The sequence below is a fragment of the Planococcus citri genome, chromosome 3 (assembly GCF_950023065.1).
Source record: "Planococcus citri chromosome 3, ihPlaCitr1.1, whole genome shotgun sequence".
NCBI classification, from domain to species: Eukaryota; Metazoa; Arthropoda; class Insecta; order Hemiptera; family Pseudococcidae; genus Planococcus; species Planococcus citri.
This window is the reverse complement of record NC_088679.1, coordinates 55169304-55189421: the sequence shown is the minus strand read 5'-3', so window position 1 is coordinate 55189421 and position 20118 is coordinate 55169304. Positions and strand designations below refer to the sequence as shown.

Genomic DNA, 20118 nt, shown 5'->3' with positions numbered 1-20118 from the left:
TAAAAAAAATGAAATGACACGCGACAAAATTTTTTTTGACAACAAATCCTTATCAAATTTCAAATTTTACTTATCATTTTTTTTTTCAAAAAGTTTAAATTTCACGTAGTGTGTAGGTTAAAAGTAATTACTAACGAAATAAAATAGAACTTTGATACTTGGACCTTCCGAGGTAATTATCTCAATACAATAAACGAACTCGATCACTTTGTAAATCGACATCGGTGTTTTGAAAAAGGCAGAAATCATCTCCGTTGAAAAGCTTTGCGATGTGTTCCATTTGAAAAAAATGTAATGTAGAACAGAACAAAATTCGCGAGTGCAACTTTTCGTCTCATATAAACGACTTATCAGTTACCTGTGGTCCTGTGCTCGACATTCATTTCTCAAAATTTCATCATGTCATCGGCTAGAAGACCTACGAGAGCTAATTCGCTCAACGACTACAAAACCTCGAGCTCAAAACAGCCGACGAAAGTTCTCAAACCATTGCCAGATCCTTCGTCGATAAAGTACGTTTTTCTAATGATTGGAATGCATTTATGTAAGAAAATTGTATTCTTCAGCACATACGTAAGAATTCTGGCCTACTTAACCTGTTTATTCGCACTTTCAAGCGTTGCTGACACTTTACCTGTACCTAAGATGTATTTTTCTAACACTGCCAATTTTTTGAATCAGTATTTTGTTAAGTTAGGGTGGTTTTGGACTTTAGCTTTAAGTATTCCTTTCGTTTACATGACAACTTATTGCTATTGTTGCGGTAAGAAACCGTTAATTTACAAACATCTTGTACGGTTAGCCATAGCAACATTCTTCTGGTTTTTCTGGGTGAATTTGTTCATATATATCGAAGGATTGTACGGACACTGCACGGATAAACGAGATCTGCGAACACGATACGAATGCATCTCCAAAGGTTTTCGCTGGAAAGGATTTGATCTCTCAGGTCATGCTTTTATTTTAATCTACAGCAATTTGTTACTGATCGAAGAAGCTCGTCCGATTCTCGGATGGGAAGATATGCAAAACTTGATCAGAGATGAACGACATGCTCGAACAAATTCACTTACGAATTTTGGTCCTTTACGTAACTTGAACACCGATGATTTCAACACACTGGCTTCATCTTACGAGAAATTTCTACCTTACGTGCGAGTATCGTTCATTATTTTGACTGTTTTCTCGCTAATTTGGGATTTCATGTTGCTCACCACGGTTTTATATTTTCATTCGATGCCTGAGAAATTACTCAGCGGCATTATAGCTATTTTTACGTGGTATTTTACCTACGAATTATGGTTCAAGTTCAGTAATGTTCCTCCCAGTGCTCCGGGAGACGGATTATTCGTGTATTATACGAGCGAAGAAAAACAGCCGATGAACAGACGAGCTTCACTGAGTAGAAAAAACAGTTTGCCGTCATTGGCTGCAACTTTAGCATCAAGAAATAGTGATCGGTAAAAATATAATCATTCATTCTATGTTTTTCAGGGTATTTTTTTTCTTTTTCTTTGTATGCTTCAAGTTAACTATGCATTATACACAACGGTTTTTGTTATTCTAAGTTACTAATTTGTTATTGATTGTGAGGTGTTCTGTCTTAATTTTGTTGCTGTTTTTTCATGATAAATAAACCTTGTGCGTTTATTTTTGTTTTTCACGTTTTTTTCCTTCAAAAGCTTCCCAACAAATTGAATTGAATTGAATTGAATTCATTCAGATAAGAAAACAAACACAAGTTATGAACGTAAACAATTTTTTACACGATACATAAATAAAAACTGACCACACATTTCCTAAATTAAGTACATTACACACTAAATTGGCAAACACCATTACCATATAATTGCCATCTCCACAATATAATATTTTCCTTTGTACCCCAATTATTATATCTAATGACTAGAACCATATTGGTATATGCAAACTTCACTCTTTCTTTTCATGACCTAAACAAAAAAAAAATGAAAACTACATCGTTCAAAAATCAGTTGATATGAAGAAAACCAAGATATGTATTTACCATCGTCGCATTCCTCATCGTCAGCATCTAAAATATCGGCGCAACAAATTGAATAACATATTAACGAAAGAAAGCCCAAAGGTAATCCGAAAACTACCGCAGTCAATACCGGATTTCCTTTCCACATTTCGGATAAATTGGATAATACTTCGAAATACATTCGGTACAGGGAAATGAAGAAATGGTTTCCTCCATACGTCTAAAATGAAAAAAACATTGAAATTATCTAGTCATGATGAGACTGAGAATGATCAATTTCTCAATCTACCTTGGCAGACTGATTCTGAATGGAATCCAAAAATATCGTAATAGCTTCTGGAGTAAGCTGAGTCGGTTCATCTTCTGGAATATGATGATGATTCGTTGTCGAATTTAAAACTAATAAATAAGGTAGTGGAACTTTCATCATAGCGATTGAATTTGCCAAATCTGGTGTTCCAACCCATCCAAATTGAAACGTCCTGTCAAAAAATGATTTTTTTGTCAATCAAGTAAATATTATTTCGTTTCAAAAAGTTCCAATTCAAATTGTGTACCTGTGGAATCTATCCCTGTAATTTTTTATCACTGATTCGACCATATTTTTGAACCTGTCAATAAAATGCATAAATTAAATTACTGGAAATTTTAGCAAAATAATCGTACTTAGAATTTTTTCACTGACTCTTTCATATGATCAGGTATTTCTTGAACCTTGTTTTCTTCAACTATTGCGAGCACTAAAAATTTATTCGTTTCCATGAGAGAATTGATATTCAGCCGTGTGATCTTCATAAACGTAGGGAAACGTTCTTCGTTAACCCAGCGATGGAGACTATGGTTCAGACTGAGACTCCATTCACTTTCTGAAATTCATTTAAAACGACCAAATAGAAAAAAATCATCAATTCAGAAAACGAATTCACATCAGATTAGCACTCACCATCAAAAACATAAACATTATTCTCCTTATGAACGACAATTGCCGGCATTCCATGAGACTTGAAGTGCTGCATAAATTAATAAAAATTGATTACAGTTTCGTAAATCGAGTAGCTTCATCTAAACTCAAATTTGAAGAGCTGCATAACCTACCTTTTTCGCAATGGATGGAGGAGCGTGATAAAAATAAGAATACGGTTGAAATCGGACAGCAACTTCACGATATAAGTCCTACACAAAGATAATACCTACGATAAAATTGCACTTAATACGAGAATATAGGCTACAACTCTTCTGTTTACCCATAGATCTCCTTTTGGTTCTCCCAAATATGAAAAGAAAATTATCTTTTCTCGTTTCAGTCGATCGATCAGCTCACCATTATTGAATTTTCTAACCGGTGGATTTGCAACTCTGAGAGTAAAATGTACTATTTCTTCAGTCGAACGGTCTCCGTTATAAATAAACTGATCTTGATCACCTTTCAAACTAAAGAAAAATAATTATTAAATATCAGGCGTTAAACGATATTCATTGAACATTGAAATAACGTACAACATGATTGTTGGGTAGGTTTGGATTTTTAATAGATGGCAAGCGTTTTTATTGGAAACACAGTCCATTTTGGAAACTCGAATATTAGTTGTGTGAAGAGTTTGTTGAACTTGAGACCATATCGGATCCAGTCGTTTACAGTGAGCACACCAAGGAGCATAAAACTGAAATAGTTTTCAAATCAAGCAAGCAATTAGGTATGTAATTGTTATTTTCAATACAGTATTCTTCGTAGGCAAAAGTACTCACCATCACTAACCAATTCCCATCTTTCTTAACATCGAGGAATCTGCGAAAAATGAAAGATTAGTACAATGACCATATATCTGTACATCATGAAGAGGTTTTACCTTTCGTTCAACTCCAAAACACGAGGATTCACCGATGATACTAAACTGACTATGAACCCTGAAACAATATTTTAATATGTTATTCTATAATATTTACATCTAGGTAAAGGTACAAAAAATAATCGACTCACCTAAAAATAAAATAATACCGGACTGGATATACATGATTGAGAGAACAAGAAAGTAAATCTAAACGAAAGCTACATTGGAATGAATGATTGATTGATTCGGAATTGTAATAAGTGCTAAATTTTACGTCTTAATAACAATCGTATTCAATAATACTATTTCAAAATATGATAAGAAATGTATCTGGGTACATTTCATTTTCTTGTAAAAAAAAAATAGTAAAATGAGAAGCAATCACACCGGTTTTGAAGAATTCACTCAGATGAATGTAATTTCCAACAGTATACTTATTTCAGAATACAATGTAGCAAAAATTGAAATATATTTTACAATAATTTTATGAATGTTCACATCATCATCCAATTTTAATTCTACAAAAAATCAATTTTGAATAGCTCTCCTCTATCCTCCCTCCTTCCACCTTCGAAACGAAAAATTTGTGAGATGTCGAATAGGTTGCCTATACCGAGGTTTTGCACATGCACCAGATTGTAAACAAACTACATAAATTTGGTAGGTAAGTGGTTATTACCTATTTTGAAAAGATAACATTATCATTTTTTCGACGATGCTAGTAAGTTGAGGTTAAAAGTTTGAATTCGTACATTTTGACGAGAAAAAATTAATTGCAGTTCAGCGGATGCGTTTCAATTATGACCGACGAAAGTAATAACAATCCGATTGAAAACGATGAAGATAATCGTGAAACCCAAAGAGAAGAATATCTTCCCAACATTGTAAGATTAGAGCCGGACATTGGTTTAGGAGACCATTCGCAGGAAGGTAATCAGAATTCTGTCTTGTAACATCACCTTACCCGCGTCTTACCTTACACCTTTCTTTATAAAAAATTATCATATCATGTAGGAAAACGTCGGAATCCTGATGGCAGCCAAACTCGTCGAGAAGATGGACCCATCTCCTTTCGACATTTTCTACAAAATGATGCTGGAGCTGCATCATCGTCCGCATCCTCTAGTTCAGCTTGCCCCGACTTATATCGTTATTCGCGTCAAGAAAGACCAAATCCAGAAGGATCAGCTGTAGATCCTGAGAGTCCAGTTCTACCAGATTTCGTTCAAGATAATTTGGCCTTAGAACACATCTATTTCAACAGCGATTTTAATCCTAAAGTTTTGCCTGATTTTACACCATACGAATCTTATAACCCGGAATCCGGCGAACCATCCAGAGGTAAGTGTAGTACATGTATGATGGTTATACATTGTGTACAAGTACACGTATTACTCTAAACACTGATCTTTTTATTCATTTATTAAATAGCTGCCAGTTCGAGCCACCGATTTCATGAAGACTTGGCGCAAGCTTCTAACAGATCAAATAGAAATAGAATTCCTCTCGATTTACCTGTGCCAAATTTTCTCTCGGACGAACCTCATCCGGCACAGGCTTCTTCGTTACCATTCGATTTAACTACACAAACTGGTAACGCATCTGCTTGCGGTGATGTTAGAAGTCCTATAGAATTGGCCGCGTCAGGTGGACGTTTACCTGATTTTCTTTCTGATGGGCACATCCTCGGTCATGGGGCTAGTCGACACCGAGATCCTAGAATTATAACTAATGATAATGGATCCAGCGTTGATTCGAATCTAGAAAGGCGTAATTTAATAGCAACGGTATGTTCTGTAAACTAAAAGAACTTTTTTTTTTTGACGGAGATTTACATTTTTTGATATTTTTAGTTGAGAGAAGAAATCCATCGATTGCGAGATGAAGTATCTGTATTACAGAGTGTACTGATGAAAAAAGACGATAGGTTGTAAAATTTTCCGAATACTTGAATGATTATTTTTTTCATTTTACTCAAAATGTTATATCTAATTTGTAGGATTAAAGAATTAGAAGATTTAGTTATGGCATTGGAAATATCAAAACTGCAAATGTCAAGTGATGCCAACACTCAAACTGTAATTTTTAATACTCATTTCTTCATTTATTATCGAATCGACAATTATTTATACCTTCTATTTCAGAATAAGTCATCTGAAGATGAAATGGCGGTTCTACGTAGAGAATTAGAAGCATCCAAGGTGAAAAATATTAGTTGAAAGCTTATTCTCACCTGTACGATCAATGATTAAATGACCGTTTGTGTTTCAGAGAGAGCTATTGAAGTTACAGAAAGAAAAAGTAGAACCAGGTGCTGCTCGATCTGAAAGTAAAGTATTACAAGATGGAAAAAATAACGAATCTGCGTTATCCAAAGCTGAATTAATTTTAAAAATAAAGAAAATGACTGATACTTCTGAGAGATTAGTGAAGTATGTTCTTACTTTTCTATCGTGCATATTTGCATTTATACATCGTATTATGTTTCTCACTGAACAACTTGTGTTACAGGCAATTAATGGGTGTTATTTGTGAAATGAAATCAGATTTCAGTATAACTGATGAAGATATTGCATCTGCAGAACATCCTGAATCGAAGAATGATTGAATTTCACGATGATATTACGCAGTATTTTGGTAACTCCACACAATTTGCCTTTCTTGTCAAATTCGATTTATAGTTTTTCCTTTTATTTTGATAATCTTTATGTACCCTTTTTTTTTTTACTATCAGTACATATATATTTATACTTTTAAAACAGTGTATTCGTTTATTATTTAATTACCATGTTAATCGATAAACTTATTGTTAAAATTGACTTAGCTTTTAAAATTAAAAATTTTGTTTATGTAATCATTTGTATGAAATTTTTTAAATATTATATAGGTTTTTTTTTTACTTGCCTTGCATAATGGCTGATGCGTTTTTTGAATTATCTTATGTAATATGTTAATATACCTATTTCATTCTATTAATTTATTCGAAATAATTTTCAAAGCTGTAGCTGTTGTTGGTCGATTAGAGATTAGAAAATTATGATCATCAATTTGATTTGATGTTTTCTATCTACATCAAAAAATGATCTTGGGATTTTCAACGCACTGGTTGTGATCGTATGCCCTTTTCTCTTCAGTTATTTAATAAACCAAGAACAATCAGTTTACGCATAGAAATGAACTGCAACGCTGCGAACCACTCACAACTCATATATACTTGATTTTCAAATCTACACCCACGTTCGTAAATCGGTTTGTAATTTGGCGTTTTATTAAATTATTTCAAAATAAAATCCAAGCAAATAGGCGAAATAGATATACACAAAACTGATTTATTTATAGGTTAAACACGTGAATAAGTTAGAAAAATTTTAAAATTAGACAATCAATGTTTTTTCCCTCATGTTATTTGCAGTTCGATTCTGCACGTACAGTTATTTATCAGGTATTTACAATTCATCGTCCGAATCTAGGGCTGCTCTTCGTCGATCAAACTGTAAAAGAAAAATGAACTCTTGTTATCACTTAGCAACTATAAAATCACTATGGAGTACAATATGAATGTTCAACTGAAAAATGAAATGCAATGAAGTTATTTGTTTCAAGTTTACCTTCACAGTGGTCTTCTGTTTACTACCAAATTGTTGATTTACTTTTTCTAATAAACCAATTAGCTCTTCTTCACTTAATCTATTCATTATTTGACCTGTCTGAGCCATTTGCAGAATTAAATTCTCTACCAATTTGCCTTTCTCTGGTTTGCCAATCATTAAGGTATTCACTGCAGATAACATAGAAATTAATTCTCTTTCGGATTAAGTAATTCTATTGCTTGATCAATAAGAAACAATATACGTACATCTTGCTCTGGCACCCTGCGTTAGCACCTGACTTAACATTGAATTCTTCATTTCATTAGCAGTAGCTCTTCGTTCCTCTTCAGCTGCGGCTTTATCTGTAGCCGAACCTCCAGGACCCTACAATAAGAAGTAGGTAGAATCATTATACAGTAAACTCGCAGATATCTATACAGATGATCTGAACAAAGGAAAATTTAACTTACTTTGTATTCATTTTGTAGTTGAGCCAATCTCCTGGCACGAATATCGTCCAACATATCATCCCCCATGATGGTTCAATGATTTCCGACGCTCAATTATGATACAGAGGGAACCGCTGTACTACCTTAAGATGTTTAAAATTAAAAAATACATGAATCACTTTATAATTTCGTAGAACTAATGAACGTAAATTACGCAAGTCGTATTTTGCATTGTGTATGATGATTTTGATATCAATCAGATTATCAACATCTGTAGTGGGTAGGGGGCGTGCAGGGAACCGCTACGTACTGCGCCGGAACGCTTCTCGCAGATGAGTTACGTATCCGATCAATATATATAGAAGAAGCTGGGCTACCAAAAGTTGCCCAGTGTTGGCTCTTGTGATCTGATGCTACTATTCCTAAACCCGTCCAGTGCTTCGAGCCGAGAACGGTAATGAGAATAATTGGTGTCGGTCTTATTGAGTAACGCTGAAGAGAATAATACATGTATGTTTATGTAATTGTACAGATATTAATTATAATAAACGTATTATTCTGTACATGGGTTTTAATTTGTTATAAAAGTATTATCCGTTGAACAAATCAGTGTATCCTCCTCGTGGTTATTAACGTCCGCATCCGGTCAATAACCGTACTAGAGGTACTCTTATGTCGTAGGTCTACCTCCTACTTCATTGGCGCTCGACAAAGGCACGGATTTATTTTTTACAAATTAATGAATTTGTTGAGAAAATCGCCCACGATTAATAAAAAATTAATCCAACAACGTGAGGCTTAAAAAATCAAAGTATATTTGATAAAGTATTATTTCTTTGCAATAAAAACGCAAGAATATCCGAACAAGAATTTATTCTTGAAATTGAACAATTAAAAAATTAATCAAAAACGGATAAAAATAATACCCCGCGTCGTTTTTTAGTGGAAGATTCAAGTCCTGCTAGAATCACTCCACCACAAATTCGTAGGCACCGTAGTAATCTTTTGATTGATAAATCGCTACCTATACATAGAAAAACCAGAAAAAATAAAATCAAAATGGTTTCTCAACAGGAGTTTAGTGATTTTAAAACATTAATCGAAGACCAGATTAAGAAGCAATTCGAAGATAAAGCAACTGAGCTAGAGACTAATTACAAGACCAAATTAGATGAGAAGGTAAAAGAAATCGAAGCTACCTATCTAGCAAAACACAATGAAAAAGTGAAAGAGTTGGAATCTTCGGTTGATAAATCTGTCAACGAATTAATGGGAAAATGGTGTACTGAAACGAATAAAGACGTAGGCGAAGCAATAGTATCTTTTAAAAATTCTATCATCGACGAATTAAAAACTGAAAGTACTACTATGTGGCAAAACAATGAACAAGAAATGAAAAAGACCGTAGATATCTTGTTGAAAGGTGCTGAAGCGAGAGTGGCACAGGCAGGAGGAGAGAAATCTTCATCTGAATTGGTCTTTATTGAACTTTTCAGAAAAAGTGCTACGATGTTCACTCAGAAAATGATACACCATCCGGTCAGATTTGTTAAACAATTTCAAACAAAAGAGATTGAGCAAAACCTAAGCCCTGTAAATCGTCGCATGTTATTTATTTCTTGTGTAGAGTATAAAACACAAGCTTGGGAAACCAAAATTCAAGAAGGGGAAGAATTAGAAAAATTAATACCGCAATTTTTAAATCTATATTGGGACCAAACGGCGAAACAATCCGCCATCGAGTACTTTAGAACCGATAATGTCGAAAAAATAAAAACAATGGCCGACTATATCGAATATTTTTCTATGTGGTATGATACGTTAGCGGCTACCAAACTAACAGCCGAGCAAATCATTGATAAAATTCTCGAAAAAATCCCCCATGCAATCCAAAATAAAATGAACCTCGAAGAGTTGAATACTAAGGAAGACCTCGTGAAGAAACTTACTGTGGCAAAGAAATCAGTGACTGATGAATATCTAGCTATGTACGTTCATTCTACGAAGTACGTACATACAAATTTCCATCAAAAAACTGACCCCCAAGTAACAGAAGAAGCCAGAGAAATTCAACAAGAGAAACCAAGAGTTTCAAATTACAAAGGTAAAAATTTTATACCCAATTTCCACGAGGTACGAGTTAGAAATTTTAACTATCGAGGAAGAGGAAATTATGGATCGTATGTACCGGATACACAATGGAGAAAACCCCCTCCAAAATTCAATTCAACCGGTCAAGGTGTTAGAGGCGATTTAAGCATTCAAAATATACAAAATGGTACCCCCCAAAATCAACCACCTCAAGCACCAAACTCCCAATCAATTCCCCAACCAACCCCAGAGCAACTGTTTTATCAAAATTCTAAGCCTGGGGGCTCAAAAAACGGAAATTGACGATGTATGTGGTCAAAAAGACTGCAACGAGAGGTGGGGGTAGGACGTATAAAATAAAAAATGAAATATACGACCGAATAGGAGAAGGCGCAGTGGCAAATCGAATTTCAAACAACCGAACAATTGAGCAGCATTGGCTGCATATTAAGAAAATGAAAAATTTCAACAAAAATGTAATTTTATCGATTGGGGAGGACGAAGTCAACGATCTCTTCGCCCCCTTCGCCTACATTGAAGAATATATGGTCGATATTATCGACCATATACGCGAAAATGGCGGTGAAAACATCTATGTTAATTTTCCTATACTGTTACCCTATGTAAAAGAGAGAAAAAACGCGAAAACGTTGAAAAGATATCTTGCTTTGCGCAGATTGTTTCAAAAAATCACTCAAATTACAAAAACCCACCTCCTAACATCTCAAGCTGACATTTTCCTTCGTAAAAATCAAGCTAACGCGATCGAAAAAACCGAATTTGGAAACGTAAAAATTAATAGGCACCTATTTGAGAAAAATCATCGATCAAATAAACCACCTATGAAAAAATACATGTTAAAACCATGCCACGTAGCAATGGTTCGCGAAGTAGAACAAATTATCGAGGGTCGAGAGATCGAACAAATCGATTATGAAATTTTACTCGCGAAGTTAGACTCCCAAAATCGAAGAAAAAAGAATAAAAATAAAAAATTTAAAAATTCGAAAAAAGTAGTTCCAAAAAATGCTACGACCCTAAACTCCAAGACGCAAATTTTCGAAAATTCAAAATACAAGGACCAAGGAGGGGAATACATGGAAAGACAACAACAACAAAATGCAAAATCAAGCGAAAAACACGTCGATAAAAATGCACAAAATAATATTGCAACTCAAACGAGCGTATCAAATACACCTAAAATAGTAATAACACCACCGATCGATTCAGTTGAACAGCCGACGTCTTCAATTCCAGTGGCCAATTCAGGAGTGGCAAATTCCACCCGGCAGCAAACAAACGAACCGTTTTCATTCACAAAATGCATGCAAGAGTTCGAAGCAGCTGAAAAAGAAAAAAAGAAGCAAACCAATAACAAAACATCGAATAAGGCAGTACAGACCGATAATATATCCGAGTCACCTCAACAAGTACTAGTAGCTGAAGTTGAAAAAACCCAAGTTGACAGCAATACCAGCAGCGATCTTCCAGCTGACCAAAAATCAGCAAATTCTGCGGAATCTGGAAAAAATAAAGAAGAAAATGAACCACCTAATACGTGTGTAATCAAATGGAAAATTGGAAGTGAAAAATTCTGCGGTTTGTTAGATACAGGGGCAGAAGTAAATTTAATCAGCGAAAGAATGATGCAAGTTATTGAGAAAAGACAAAAAGAATCGATCGAATATGCAATCCCAAAGCATAGGGTAGTAATTACTGTGGCAAATGGGGAAAAAGAAAATACATTCCCATTTTCTGTAAATATTAAAATGTATTTTAAAGATATCGAATGTGTAATTCCATTTTACATCGTAAAAACCCTTCCTTGTGGATTCCTAATTGGTAGAGATACCATGAAATTAGAAAAAATTGGAGCGTCGACGGAAAAAGGTCGTGCAAAATGTAAAAAATTACCAGAAAAAAGGTACAAAAAATTCGTAGCAGACAGTTTACACGCAATACATGGAGTTAAAAAAGTAACAGTCCACGTATGCGAAGTTGAAGAGAGGTACGAAGAAACGGTGGAAACTCCAAAAAACAGATTCGACCAAATTATTCGACAAATTCGAAATTCAAACCTCACGTACGACCGAAAAATGTATGCCATCGAGCAAATTTCTCCTTACGCTGGAGTTTGGCGAGATGAGGTGGGGTATGATAAAACCGAAGAGTACAAATTAAATTGGAAAGTCGATCCAGATTCTGTCAACTGGAAACACCGCAATTTTATACCTAGTAAACACAACGAGCATAAAGTTTTTGAAGAATTAAATCGAATGTTAATAAATGAAATTGCTCGACCTTCTGATTCAAAATATGTTAGCAGTACATTAGTCAGAGAAAAATCTGATGGTAGAGTTCGCATATGTATAGACCCCCCAATTTTAAATATGTTGCTCGAAGATGACCCTAACGAGGCATCAAATTTGGACAAAATTGTACATAGTGGACATGGAGTAAAATACCAGTCCACCTTTGATTTCAACTATGGGTACTGGCAAATGAGAATACACCCAGCTTTTTGGAAATTTTTGGCATTTAAGGTCGATGGCCAGACCTATGAATATATGAGAATGCCTTTTGGAGTTAAAATTGCTGCTGCCTATTTTATTAAAATGCTCAGAAAAATTTTGTATGGTTTAAAAGACCTAGACCTATACGTAGACGATGCCAGAATCAAATCGAAAAATTTTGAAGAACATATTGCAGCAATTGTTGAATTTTTAAAACGTCTACAAGCGGCTGGCTTAACACTCAATGCCGATAAAACAAAATTATTTAAAGAAAAAATCGATCATTTGGGCTATGTACTTGACAAAAATAAAATTGGAAAGCAGCAGATTAAATTGGAAAAATTAGAAAAATTTAGAAATAAATTTTTTTCAAAAAGGAAAAATGGAGTAGTTTTAAAAGAGAAAAAACATATCCAACAGCTAACTGGCTTAACTATGCTATACTCCAAATTTATAAAAAATTACCAAACAATCTTAAGACCAATGACTGACCTACTTGAAAAAGATACCAAGTGGGAATGGGGAGAAAAACATATGCGGGCGTTTGACCAATTGTACGAGGCATTTTGCCAACAGTTTGAACTTACTGCTCCAGATCCAGATCGCGAATTCTTCATTGAAGTGGCCCACGACAATGACACGGTGAATGCGGTCATCTACCAAAAGGACGATGAAAACCGAGACAACATCGTCATGTTCGTCAGTTCATGCCTGAAAAAACACCAAAAAAATTACTCTCTAATTGAAAAAAGAATTTTGGCCCTAATTACTGTATTAAAAAAATGTCAAATTTGGCTAATAGGCCGAAAGGTCAATGTACCTCACAGTATGCAAACAATGGTAAACAAAATACGTTCAGTGGGGCAAATGCATATCAAAGCAGCATACTGGATAACAATTTTGAATAGTTTTAATATCGATTTTTCGATCAAAAAAGACCATAAAAGGTATTTTGACCCTATGCCCCCTGAAGTGACCTTAAAATGCAATTTGATCCAGTATTCTTTTACGCGACAAAAACTTCCCCCTAACCTTAGAAATGCTCTAGAAATGATTGAAGTCCGTCAGGACCTAGACGATAACCTGAGTAAAATTAAAGAAGTCCTGAGGAGCGGGAAAGTGGAGTTAAAAGTAGAGGTACGCGGACAAAAGGCAGTAAACAGCAAAATTAAAAATTTGAAAGATAAATACATAATTAAAAATGGTGTTTTATATCGAAAAGTAAAAAGGCAGGACATGGTGGTCTTACCTGAAAATTTGTTTGCTGAAGTGGTGAACTATCTGCATCACTGGTATGGTCATCTTGGCAGTGCCAGGCTAGCCACCATCTTCGAACGAACATATTATTTCCCCAATGCTAAAAAACACATACAAATATTATTAAATGTATGCAGAACTTGCAAAACAAATAAAGTTTATGGATTTAAAAAATATCCTCAATATTCTAAAATTGTAGCCAAAGAGGTCGGCGAACTCGTAACAATGGACATTTTTGGTCCATTGCCAAATAAAGAAGGTGGCTCTAAAGCAGTCATTGTTGGCAAGGATATATTTAGCCATTACACTTGGTTCTATGATGCCCCCGACATGACAACTGAACGCTGCACTGATTTATTACTCAGAATTCGCGACGAATTGGCAGCATTGGGGCATAAATTGCAAACTATTACTACTGACAATGGACCCCAATTTATCTCCCAAGAATGGAAAGACACCTGTGAAAAGAATAAAATAAAATGTACACACATTGCACCGTACAATGCTCCAGCTAATTCCTGTGAGCGTACGATGAGAGAATTGGGGACATTGCTCAGAATTGCAATAAATGAGCAATTTGAAGAGGAACACCACTACACCCATGAAAATTGGGATAAATATATCCGTGATGCAGAGAAGGTCATGAACCTTCGGCCAACTGAGTTTGGTCTGACCCCAAATGAGATTATTGGGGCATTTAATGAACAACCCGACCCCCAAGTATTTGAAATGCAAGAATATGATTTAGATGGCGAATATTCCAAATTAAGAGAAAAATTGACCAAGATGCTGGATTACATACCGTTCGACAACATTCAAAATGATCGATATATAGAGGACGATGACCTTCTAATCGAAAAAGGGGTCGTTCATATATATACTGATGGGGCATGTACTCGAAATGGTAACGATGATGCGGTTGCTGGCATTGGAATTTGTTTCAAACCTTATGGTAAAAAGAATGTAAGCCATAAATTAAATGTAGAAAAAAATACCAACAATGTAGCTGAATTGACGGCGATTGAATTGGCCATGGAATTAATTTTGAGAAAAACTGATCATAAAAAATTGCAAATTAATACTGATTCTCGATATGCAATCGATACTATAAAAAGAACCGAGCAGTACATTGCAAAAAATTGGAAAAGCAATGGAAAAGAAATTTTAAACAGAGAAATTTTAGAAAAAATTGACAAATTGAAAAAACAATTTGAGCATATCGAGATCAAGTATGTAGAGGGGCATAAGTACGACTATGGAAATGCCATTGCAGACCGTTTGGCTAAGGCTGCTGTGTATGAGGATGAGCTAGAAGTAATTCTACGCGAAAATCCGAATACCAAAATGGAAAAGATAGGTACCTACATCAGACTCAAAAATCACGAAAAAATTATTAAAGATGAACAAGAATTTAACAAAAACGATGACGTAGCAAAAAGAGTAGAGGTCGGTGACCTCGTGATGCTAGACACCCATTGCCAAAGCGATAGCAATAAAATGGTGTCTGGTAAACTATATCCTAAAAGAAAGGGACCCTACGTTATCCTATATAAAATACATACCAACTGTTATAGAGTCCAAAATTATAAATCAACTCAACAAGAAGATAGGCCTATCGCCAACGTACGCCAAATGACCCCATTTGTAAATAAAAAACAATTAAGAATGTTGGAGGATGAAGTTCGTTATAAATCCATTTTTGACGAACGTCCCTTCCAAGAAAGAATTTATGACAGGACCAGATTAACCGAAAGAAAAGAACAGAAAAAAATTGAGGAAAAAATTGATGATGAGCATGCATTTTTTGATATGCTTTTGAAAGAAGAAAGAAGAATGAAAGAATTACAAGAAAGAGCTGAACAAAAATTAAAAGAAGAAGAAATAGCGCATAACCATTACAAAGCAACTGGTAAATGGTTATTTAAATTACCAAATAGGGAGCTTGACCCTGTACTGCACGAGCATTTGAAAAATTTGAAAAAAGCTCGAAAACTTTTGGTTCAAGAACGCCAAAAACAAATTAGAGAAAAAAGAGAACAAGATCAAAAAATAAAAATTGCTAAAAAAGTCAAAGAAATTCATACCATACTGAGAAGTCAAGATGAAAAAGATTTAGTCTGGTTGCAAAAAGTAAGCGATCAGATTACACAAGATAGGTTACACGAACTTAGTGTTCTGTGCCTATCAACGTGTAAAACAACAGACGCTACCAATGCAGTAAAATCCCACCTCATCCAAAAGGTACTCAGTATGGAACAAGCTAAATCTATCTTTTGTTATTGGGAATAAACTATGAAAAACTCAAACAATGGGAAAAAACCACCTCCCAAGTCCCAATGATAACGTAAACCACCACGAACCGAACGCAGAACGCAACAACGTTGCAGTTGCCTTGTGTCAGTGAAATAGGTACCTACCTAGTAGCTCACATATACGTTTCGTGCAAGTTGAAAAGTGAAAAGTTTTTTTTTACTAATTAATTATTGCAAATAAAGTGTTAAAAAGCGCAATTATTGTTCACATCGTGATTAAAACTGTTGAAAATTACCTCTGAGTAATAAAAGTGATTCTTCCTCGCGGAAAAAGCGTGAAAAATTGCTCACCACCGAAATCTGCATCGTGAAAACGTGCTCGCCAAATTGGGTTCCAATCCTACGTGTTAATTCTGGAAAAAGAACTCAATTAGTTCTATAAGCTGATCAATTCGTCGAATAAATCTACAAGGTAAAGCTAATAACTATTTAATTTTAAAAATAATTCAATTAAAAATAAAAAACTTACCAAATAAAACGTGATCGATAAAAGGTGGCTTGTAATTTTCTGTTGCTAGTATGGACGACGAATCGAACAATAACCAATCGTTAAATGTATCGCCGGTAAATGAACGGGAAAAATCACCGTCACCGTATCAAGAGTCTAAAAAAGCTGACTCGGAATCGTCGTCTTCTTCTTCTTCTTCTTCGTCGAGTTCGTCGTCGTCGTCATCATCGTCGTCGTCCTCTTCGTCGAACCGATCGTCGTCGTCACCGTCGAAATCTCCAAGCTCGACATCATTATCCGAGCCAGATGAAACCGACGAGATAGCAGCCAAGCAACTCGAAGACAAGCTTTTGAAATCCGAGACCGACGATTCGCCCCAAAATTCGCCGCCGATCCGCCGCCATTCGACGCAAATCGCTGGTACTTCTTTCGAAGAGATACCCGTCGTCGAGAACGAAGGTAAGATTTCTGAGTTTAAAATACCTAAAATCATCGGTACCTCTCCTCTGAAAAAACGTAAAAACAAATCTAAATTAGCGTCACCGGTGAAAAAACGTAAAATATCTAAGAAAGTGAAAAAATCTTCAAAGAAAACAAAACCAAACTCACCCAAATCAACTAAAAAGAAGTCTAAGCGCACCAAAAAAGCGAAGCGCAACGAGAAACAATCGAAAGCCACCGAGAAAAAATCCGAACCAACGACAAAAGCAACCGCCAAAACTGCTAAACCTCCGAAGTCACCAGCACCACTGCCGAAGGTATCTGCCAAAAATGTCTCGCCGTCGTTAACTGCAAACCAGAACAAACATGTCGAATCATTGTTCGACTCCGACGATGATAAAATACAACAGCGACCGGTGAAATCGTCGTCAGGGTATTCGCCACCAAGTTTCACTTCATCTGAAACAGAAAGAAACGAACGGTCATTAAGATTAAAAGCACTCGAATTTAAAACGAAGTATGATTCATTAAAAGAGAAATTTGAATCACTAATGAGGAAAAACAACGACCTCAAAGACCGAAATGAGGAACTGAAAAAAACTCTAGTTCCAACGGATAAGAAAATTCGTTTGCCAACTCGAAACTGGACCTACAATTTCGAAGAAAACAAATTGTATTGGAGACACAGGCTAGTACTGGGCAACGGAGTGTTAGGTGCAGTAGCAAATTACGTAAAGCACGATATGGCCGGATATGTGGCGCCAAAATCAACGTTGGAAAGTTTCCTCGATAACTGCCCACCGACGACCGAGAAACATTATTATATTGAGTGTGGTTTTGAAGATTTTCAAAATCAAAACCGGTTACCCGAAGAAGTAGCCGAAGAAGTGAAAAAATTTGTCGACGGATTAAAACCGAACGTCGAACTTACGCGTATTTCTTTGGTACCCTATGTGGGTGATTTTGAAATTGATGCTAAGATCAAAAAATACAATTCAATTTTAATCGATTGGGGAAAATCCGCCGAAAGGGTAGAATGTTGCGAAAGAATTAAAATTGCGACCGAGGATTTTAGAGGAGGAAGATGGCACCGTACAAAAAGTGGCTATTACGTACCTTCCAACGACTTAGTCGAATATTTGTTTCGAGAGCTCGAATTGGCTACCGGAAAAAAGTTGGCTCCATCGTCAGAATCTTCGGAAAATAACTCGGCTGAAAAATCGGTAAAAATAAAATTCAAAATTAGTATCAAAAAATTAACCATTAAAATAAGATAGGTACCTACCTAAACCTAACATCTCGGGTAAATTGGTAAAAAAATTAATTAAGAAAAAAATCTAACAAATAGGTACCTACTAACATGCGAAAAATACGACGAAAAATGTTCTAATTAAAAATCTTATATTTACCTAGCGACAGCCACCGAAATACGATCACCCAAAGCCAAAACAAAGGCACCAAATGCCCAGGGGGCAAGGTCAACGACCACTGAAGCGAAAGTTCAAGCCGAACATGGGTAACAGGTTCAGACAGCCCAATCGCCAACAAACCAACCACCAAACCTATCAGCAAAGTGCAGGCAATCGGTATCCGCCTGACCAATATCGCGAATCGTACAATCAACCGCCACAAAATTATGCCGAGTACCTTCGGGGGTCGAGCTATCCAAATCGTGCACCACGCAGGTCAAGAAGACCTCGCAGAACCTATTAAACAAAAAGAAGTAAATAGGTAAAAGAAAGAAAAAAGTAATAAGCACGAAAAACATCGAAAAAAGTAATCTACTCATTTGCTTGCAAAATACTCATCTCATTACCATATTACAAACAAATAATTAATGCACGAATCAATAGTAATAATCACATCTCATGTATTCATAATTAACCAATAATTACACTACACACTAAAAAAGAAAAAAAAAACTCATCCCGCTTAATGCTAATTTGATTAAGAAAATTATACACAAAGTTCATTTTAAATTGTGCAAAATAATTAAAAAGTAAAATCAACTCACGATGAATGTGTTTTCTGTTTCAGAACAAGAAATGGTACGGGTGCACGTCATTACACCTCCGGTGACGGTGAATGTGGTGACAATAATTAACCGTTCTTTCACGGTATTATCGCAGCGAACAATTCCAGCAAGGCACAAGGTCGAAGTATTTCCGGCGGATTTCGTGCTAGAAAAACTCCTGGAAGATGATTAAAAAACAAGAAATAACTGTGATATTAATTATAAGAACTCGTACCAAATAAAACGACAAAAAACGATAAATAGTATTGTACCTGTTATTTATGCGTAAAAAACACCTCGCAAAAACGCTCGAAGAAGAAAAAGGCAAAATCCAAAATCATTTCATCGTAACGTTCGACCAAAGTAACCGTAGATACCGAGCAAAAATCAAAATTCAATTCTGTAACAAAAAATAAAAACACTCAAAAAACTCTGGTATCGAAAGAAATAGAAATAGCATGAGAGGGAAAGAGTGAACTTACCAAATAAATTGAGAAAAGTCTTCGGTTCCAAATTGAACCATGGAAATTATCACCATTGATAAAATACCTGTAAAGTAAAATGAAATAATCTTAGTAAAAAATAGTAAAATAATAGTAAGTGTGAGATGTAGTACTTACCAGCAGCAATGAGTAGTGAGATGAGTCATCCTGAAATATGCGGTTGAGTGGCCTAAAAAATTGAAAAACAAACCAGAGTAAGAAAGATGAGATCTTGAAAATCCATCTAAAAAAGTGTGTATAAAGTAGCAGTTGCTACGAAGAGAAGACTTACCGGTCATCGTATCCAGCGTCGAAAAACATCGTCGACAACATCGTCCTTTGCAGTTACCGCATTTAAACGAGAATTTGTAGGGTAAAAAACTCAAAATTTAATAAAAAATTGTAAATTTTGGAATTGTCAACCATTTTTTATCGTCGTGTTTACAAACACGATGCTGTTGTTGTTGATTTTCGGCCACTGCTGCCAACTTCTATTTTTTTGTAATCGTGACGCTACTATAGCGCTGTGTACGGTCGATATTTTTAACTATGTTGTAATGTTTTTTATTTTTTTGACCGGCGTTTTTGCCAATTTTTTGTTATTTTATACTTAGTATTAAGAATTTTTTATTGTTTTAATGAAATTAGAATTAAAGTAGGGGGTTCTTTGAACCGAGTCTCTCCATC

At 35.3% G+C, this 20118-nt stretch overlaps 5 protein-coding genes across 5 annotated transcripts; 3 read left to right on the top strand and 2 right to left on the bottom strand.

The window, feature by feature from the left end:
* The first annotated feature begins 89 nt into the window (after positions 1-89).
* On the top strand, positions 90-1650 carry Fitm (acyl-coenzyme A diphosphatase Fitm). The gene has a single exon (XM_065357615.1). It carries the CDS (start codon positions 400-402, stop codon positions 1462-1464), a length of 1065 nt encoding a protein of 354 aa, XP_065213687.1. The 5' UTR covers positions 90-399; the 3' UTR covers positions 1465-1650.
* A 92-nt stretch (positions 1651-1742) lies between these two features.
* Tmx3 (Thioredoxin-related transmembrane protein 3) lies at positions 1743-4373 on the bottom strand. Its single transcript, XM_065357609.1, has 12 exons — positions 3984-4373; positions 3853-3910; positions 3752-3791; positions 3503-3666; positions 3250-3436; positions 3101-3178; positions 2949-3015; positions 2691-2871; positions 2563-2616; positions 2295-2487; positions 2027-2225; positions 1743-1952 (listed from the first exon to the last, which is right to left on the bottom strand). The coding sequence occupies exons 1-12, from the start codon at positions 4015-4017 to the stop codon at positions 1933-1935; spliced, it is 1275 nt and encodes a 424-aa protein (XP_065213681.1). The 5' UTR covers positions 4018-4373; the 3' UTR covers positions 1743-1932.
* Positions 4374-4524: 151 nt separating this feature from the next.
* Positions 4525-6810, top strand: LOC135840872 (uncharacterized). The gene is made up of 8 exons (XM_065357608.1): positions 4525-4764; positions 4849-5175; positions 5266-5621; positions 5688-5761; positions 5834-5912; positions 5979-6035; positions 6106-6266; positions 6346-6810. Exons 1-8 carry the CDS (start codon positions 4635-4637, stop codon positions 6440-6442), a joined length of 1281 nt encoding a protein of 426 aa, XP_065213680.1. The 5' UTR covers positions 4525-4634; the 3' UTR covers positions 6443-6810.
* Positions 6811-7143: 333 nt separating this feature from the next.
* PDCD-5 (programmed cell death 5) lies at positions 7144-8152 on the bottom strand. Its single transcript, XM_065357617.1, has 4 exons — positions 7895-8152; positions 7691-7808; positions 7443-7612; positions 7144-7325 (listed from the first exon to the last, which is right to left on the bottom strand). Exons 1-4 carry the CDS (start codon positions 7958-7960, stop codon positions 7281-7283), a joined length of 399 nt encoding a protein of 132 aa, XP_065213689.1. The 5' UTR covers positions 7961-8152; the 3' UTR covers positions 7144-7280.
* An 8369-nt stretch (positions 8153-16521) lies between these two features.
* Positions 16522-19419, top strand: LOC135840866 (pre-mRNA-splicing factor CWC22 homolog). The gene is made up of 3 exons (XM_065357595.1): positions 16522-18158; positions 18349-18666; positions 18973-19419. Exons 1-2 carry the CDS (start codon positions 16566-16568, stop codon positions 18646-18648), a joined length of 1893 nt encoding a protein of 630 aa, XP_065213667.1. The 5' UTR covers positions 16522-16565; the 3' UTR covers positions 18649-18666; positions 18973-19419.
* Positions 19420-20118: the final 699 nt, after the last annotated feature.

Bases quoted from the DNA above. Each gene is read 5' to 3' on its own strand.
- Fitm (XM_065357615.1), top strand. From the start codon at position 400: ATGTCATCGGCTAGAAGACCTACGAGAGCTAATTCGCTCAACGACTAC.
- Tmx3 (XM_065357609.1), bottom strand. From the start codon at position 4,017: ATGTATATCCAGTCCGGTATTATTTTATTTTTAG. The intron at 2,872-2,948 runs GTGAGTGCTAAT...AATGAATTTCAG, and splicing joins TAATGTTTATGTTTTTGATG to AAAGTGAATGGAGTCTCAGT. The intron at 2,617-2,690 runs GTCAGTGAAAAA...TTTTATTGACAG, and splicing joins ATACCTGATCATATGAAAGA to GTTCAAAAATATGGTCGAAT.
- LOC135840872 (XM_065357608.1), top strand. From the start codon at position 4,635: ATGACCGACGAAAGTAATAACAATCCGATTGAAAACGATGAAGATAAT. The intron at 5,622-5,687 runs GTATGTTCTGTA...TGATATTTTTAG, and splicing joins GGCGTAATTTAATAGCAACG to TTGAGAGAAGAAATCCATCG. The intron at 6,036-6,105 runs GTGAAAAATATT...TTTGTGTTTCAG, and splicing joins GAGAATTAGAAGCATCCAAG to AGAGAGCTATTGAAGTTACA.
- PDCD-5 (XM_065357617.1), bottom strand. From the start codon at position 7,960: ATGGGGGATGATATGTTGGACGATATTCGTGCCAGGAGATTGGCTCAA. The intron at 7,809-7,894 runs GTAAGTTAAATT...TTCTTATTGTAG, and splicing joins AACTACAAAATGAATACAAA to GGTCCTGGAGGTTCGGCTAC. The intron at 7,613-7,690 runs GTACGTATATTG...TGTTATCTGCAG, and splicing joins GCAGGGTGCCAGAGCAAGAT to TGAATACCTTAATGATTGGC.
- LOC135840866 (XM_065357595.1), top strand. From the start codon at position 16,566: ATGGACGACGAATCGAACAATAACCAATCGTTAAATGTATCGCCGGTA. The intron at 18,159-18,348 runs GTAAAAATAAAA...ATATTTACCTAG, and splicing joins ATAACTCGGCTGAAAAATCG to CGACAGCCACCGAAATACGA.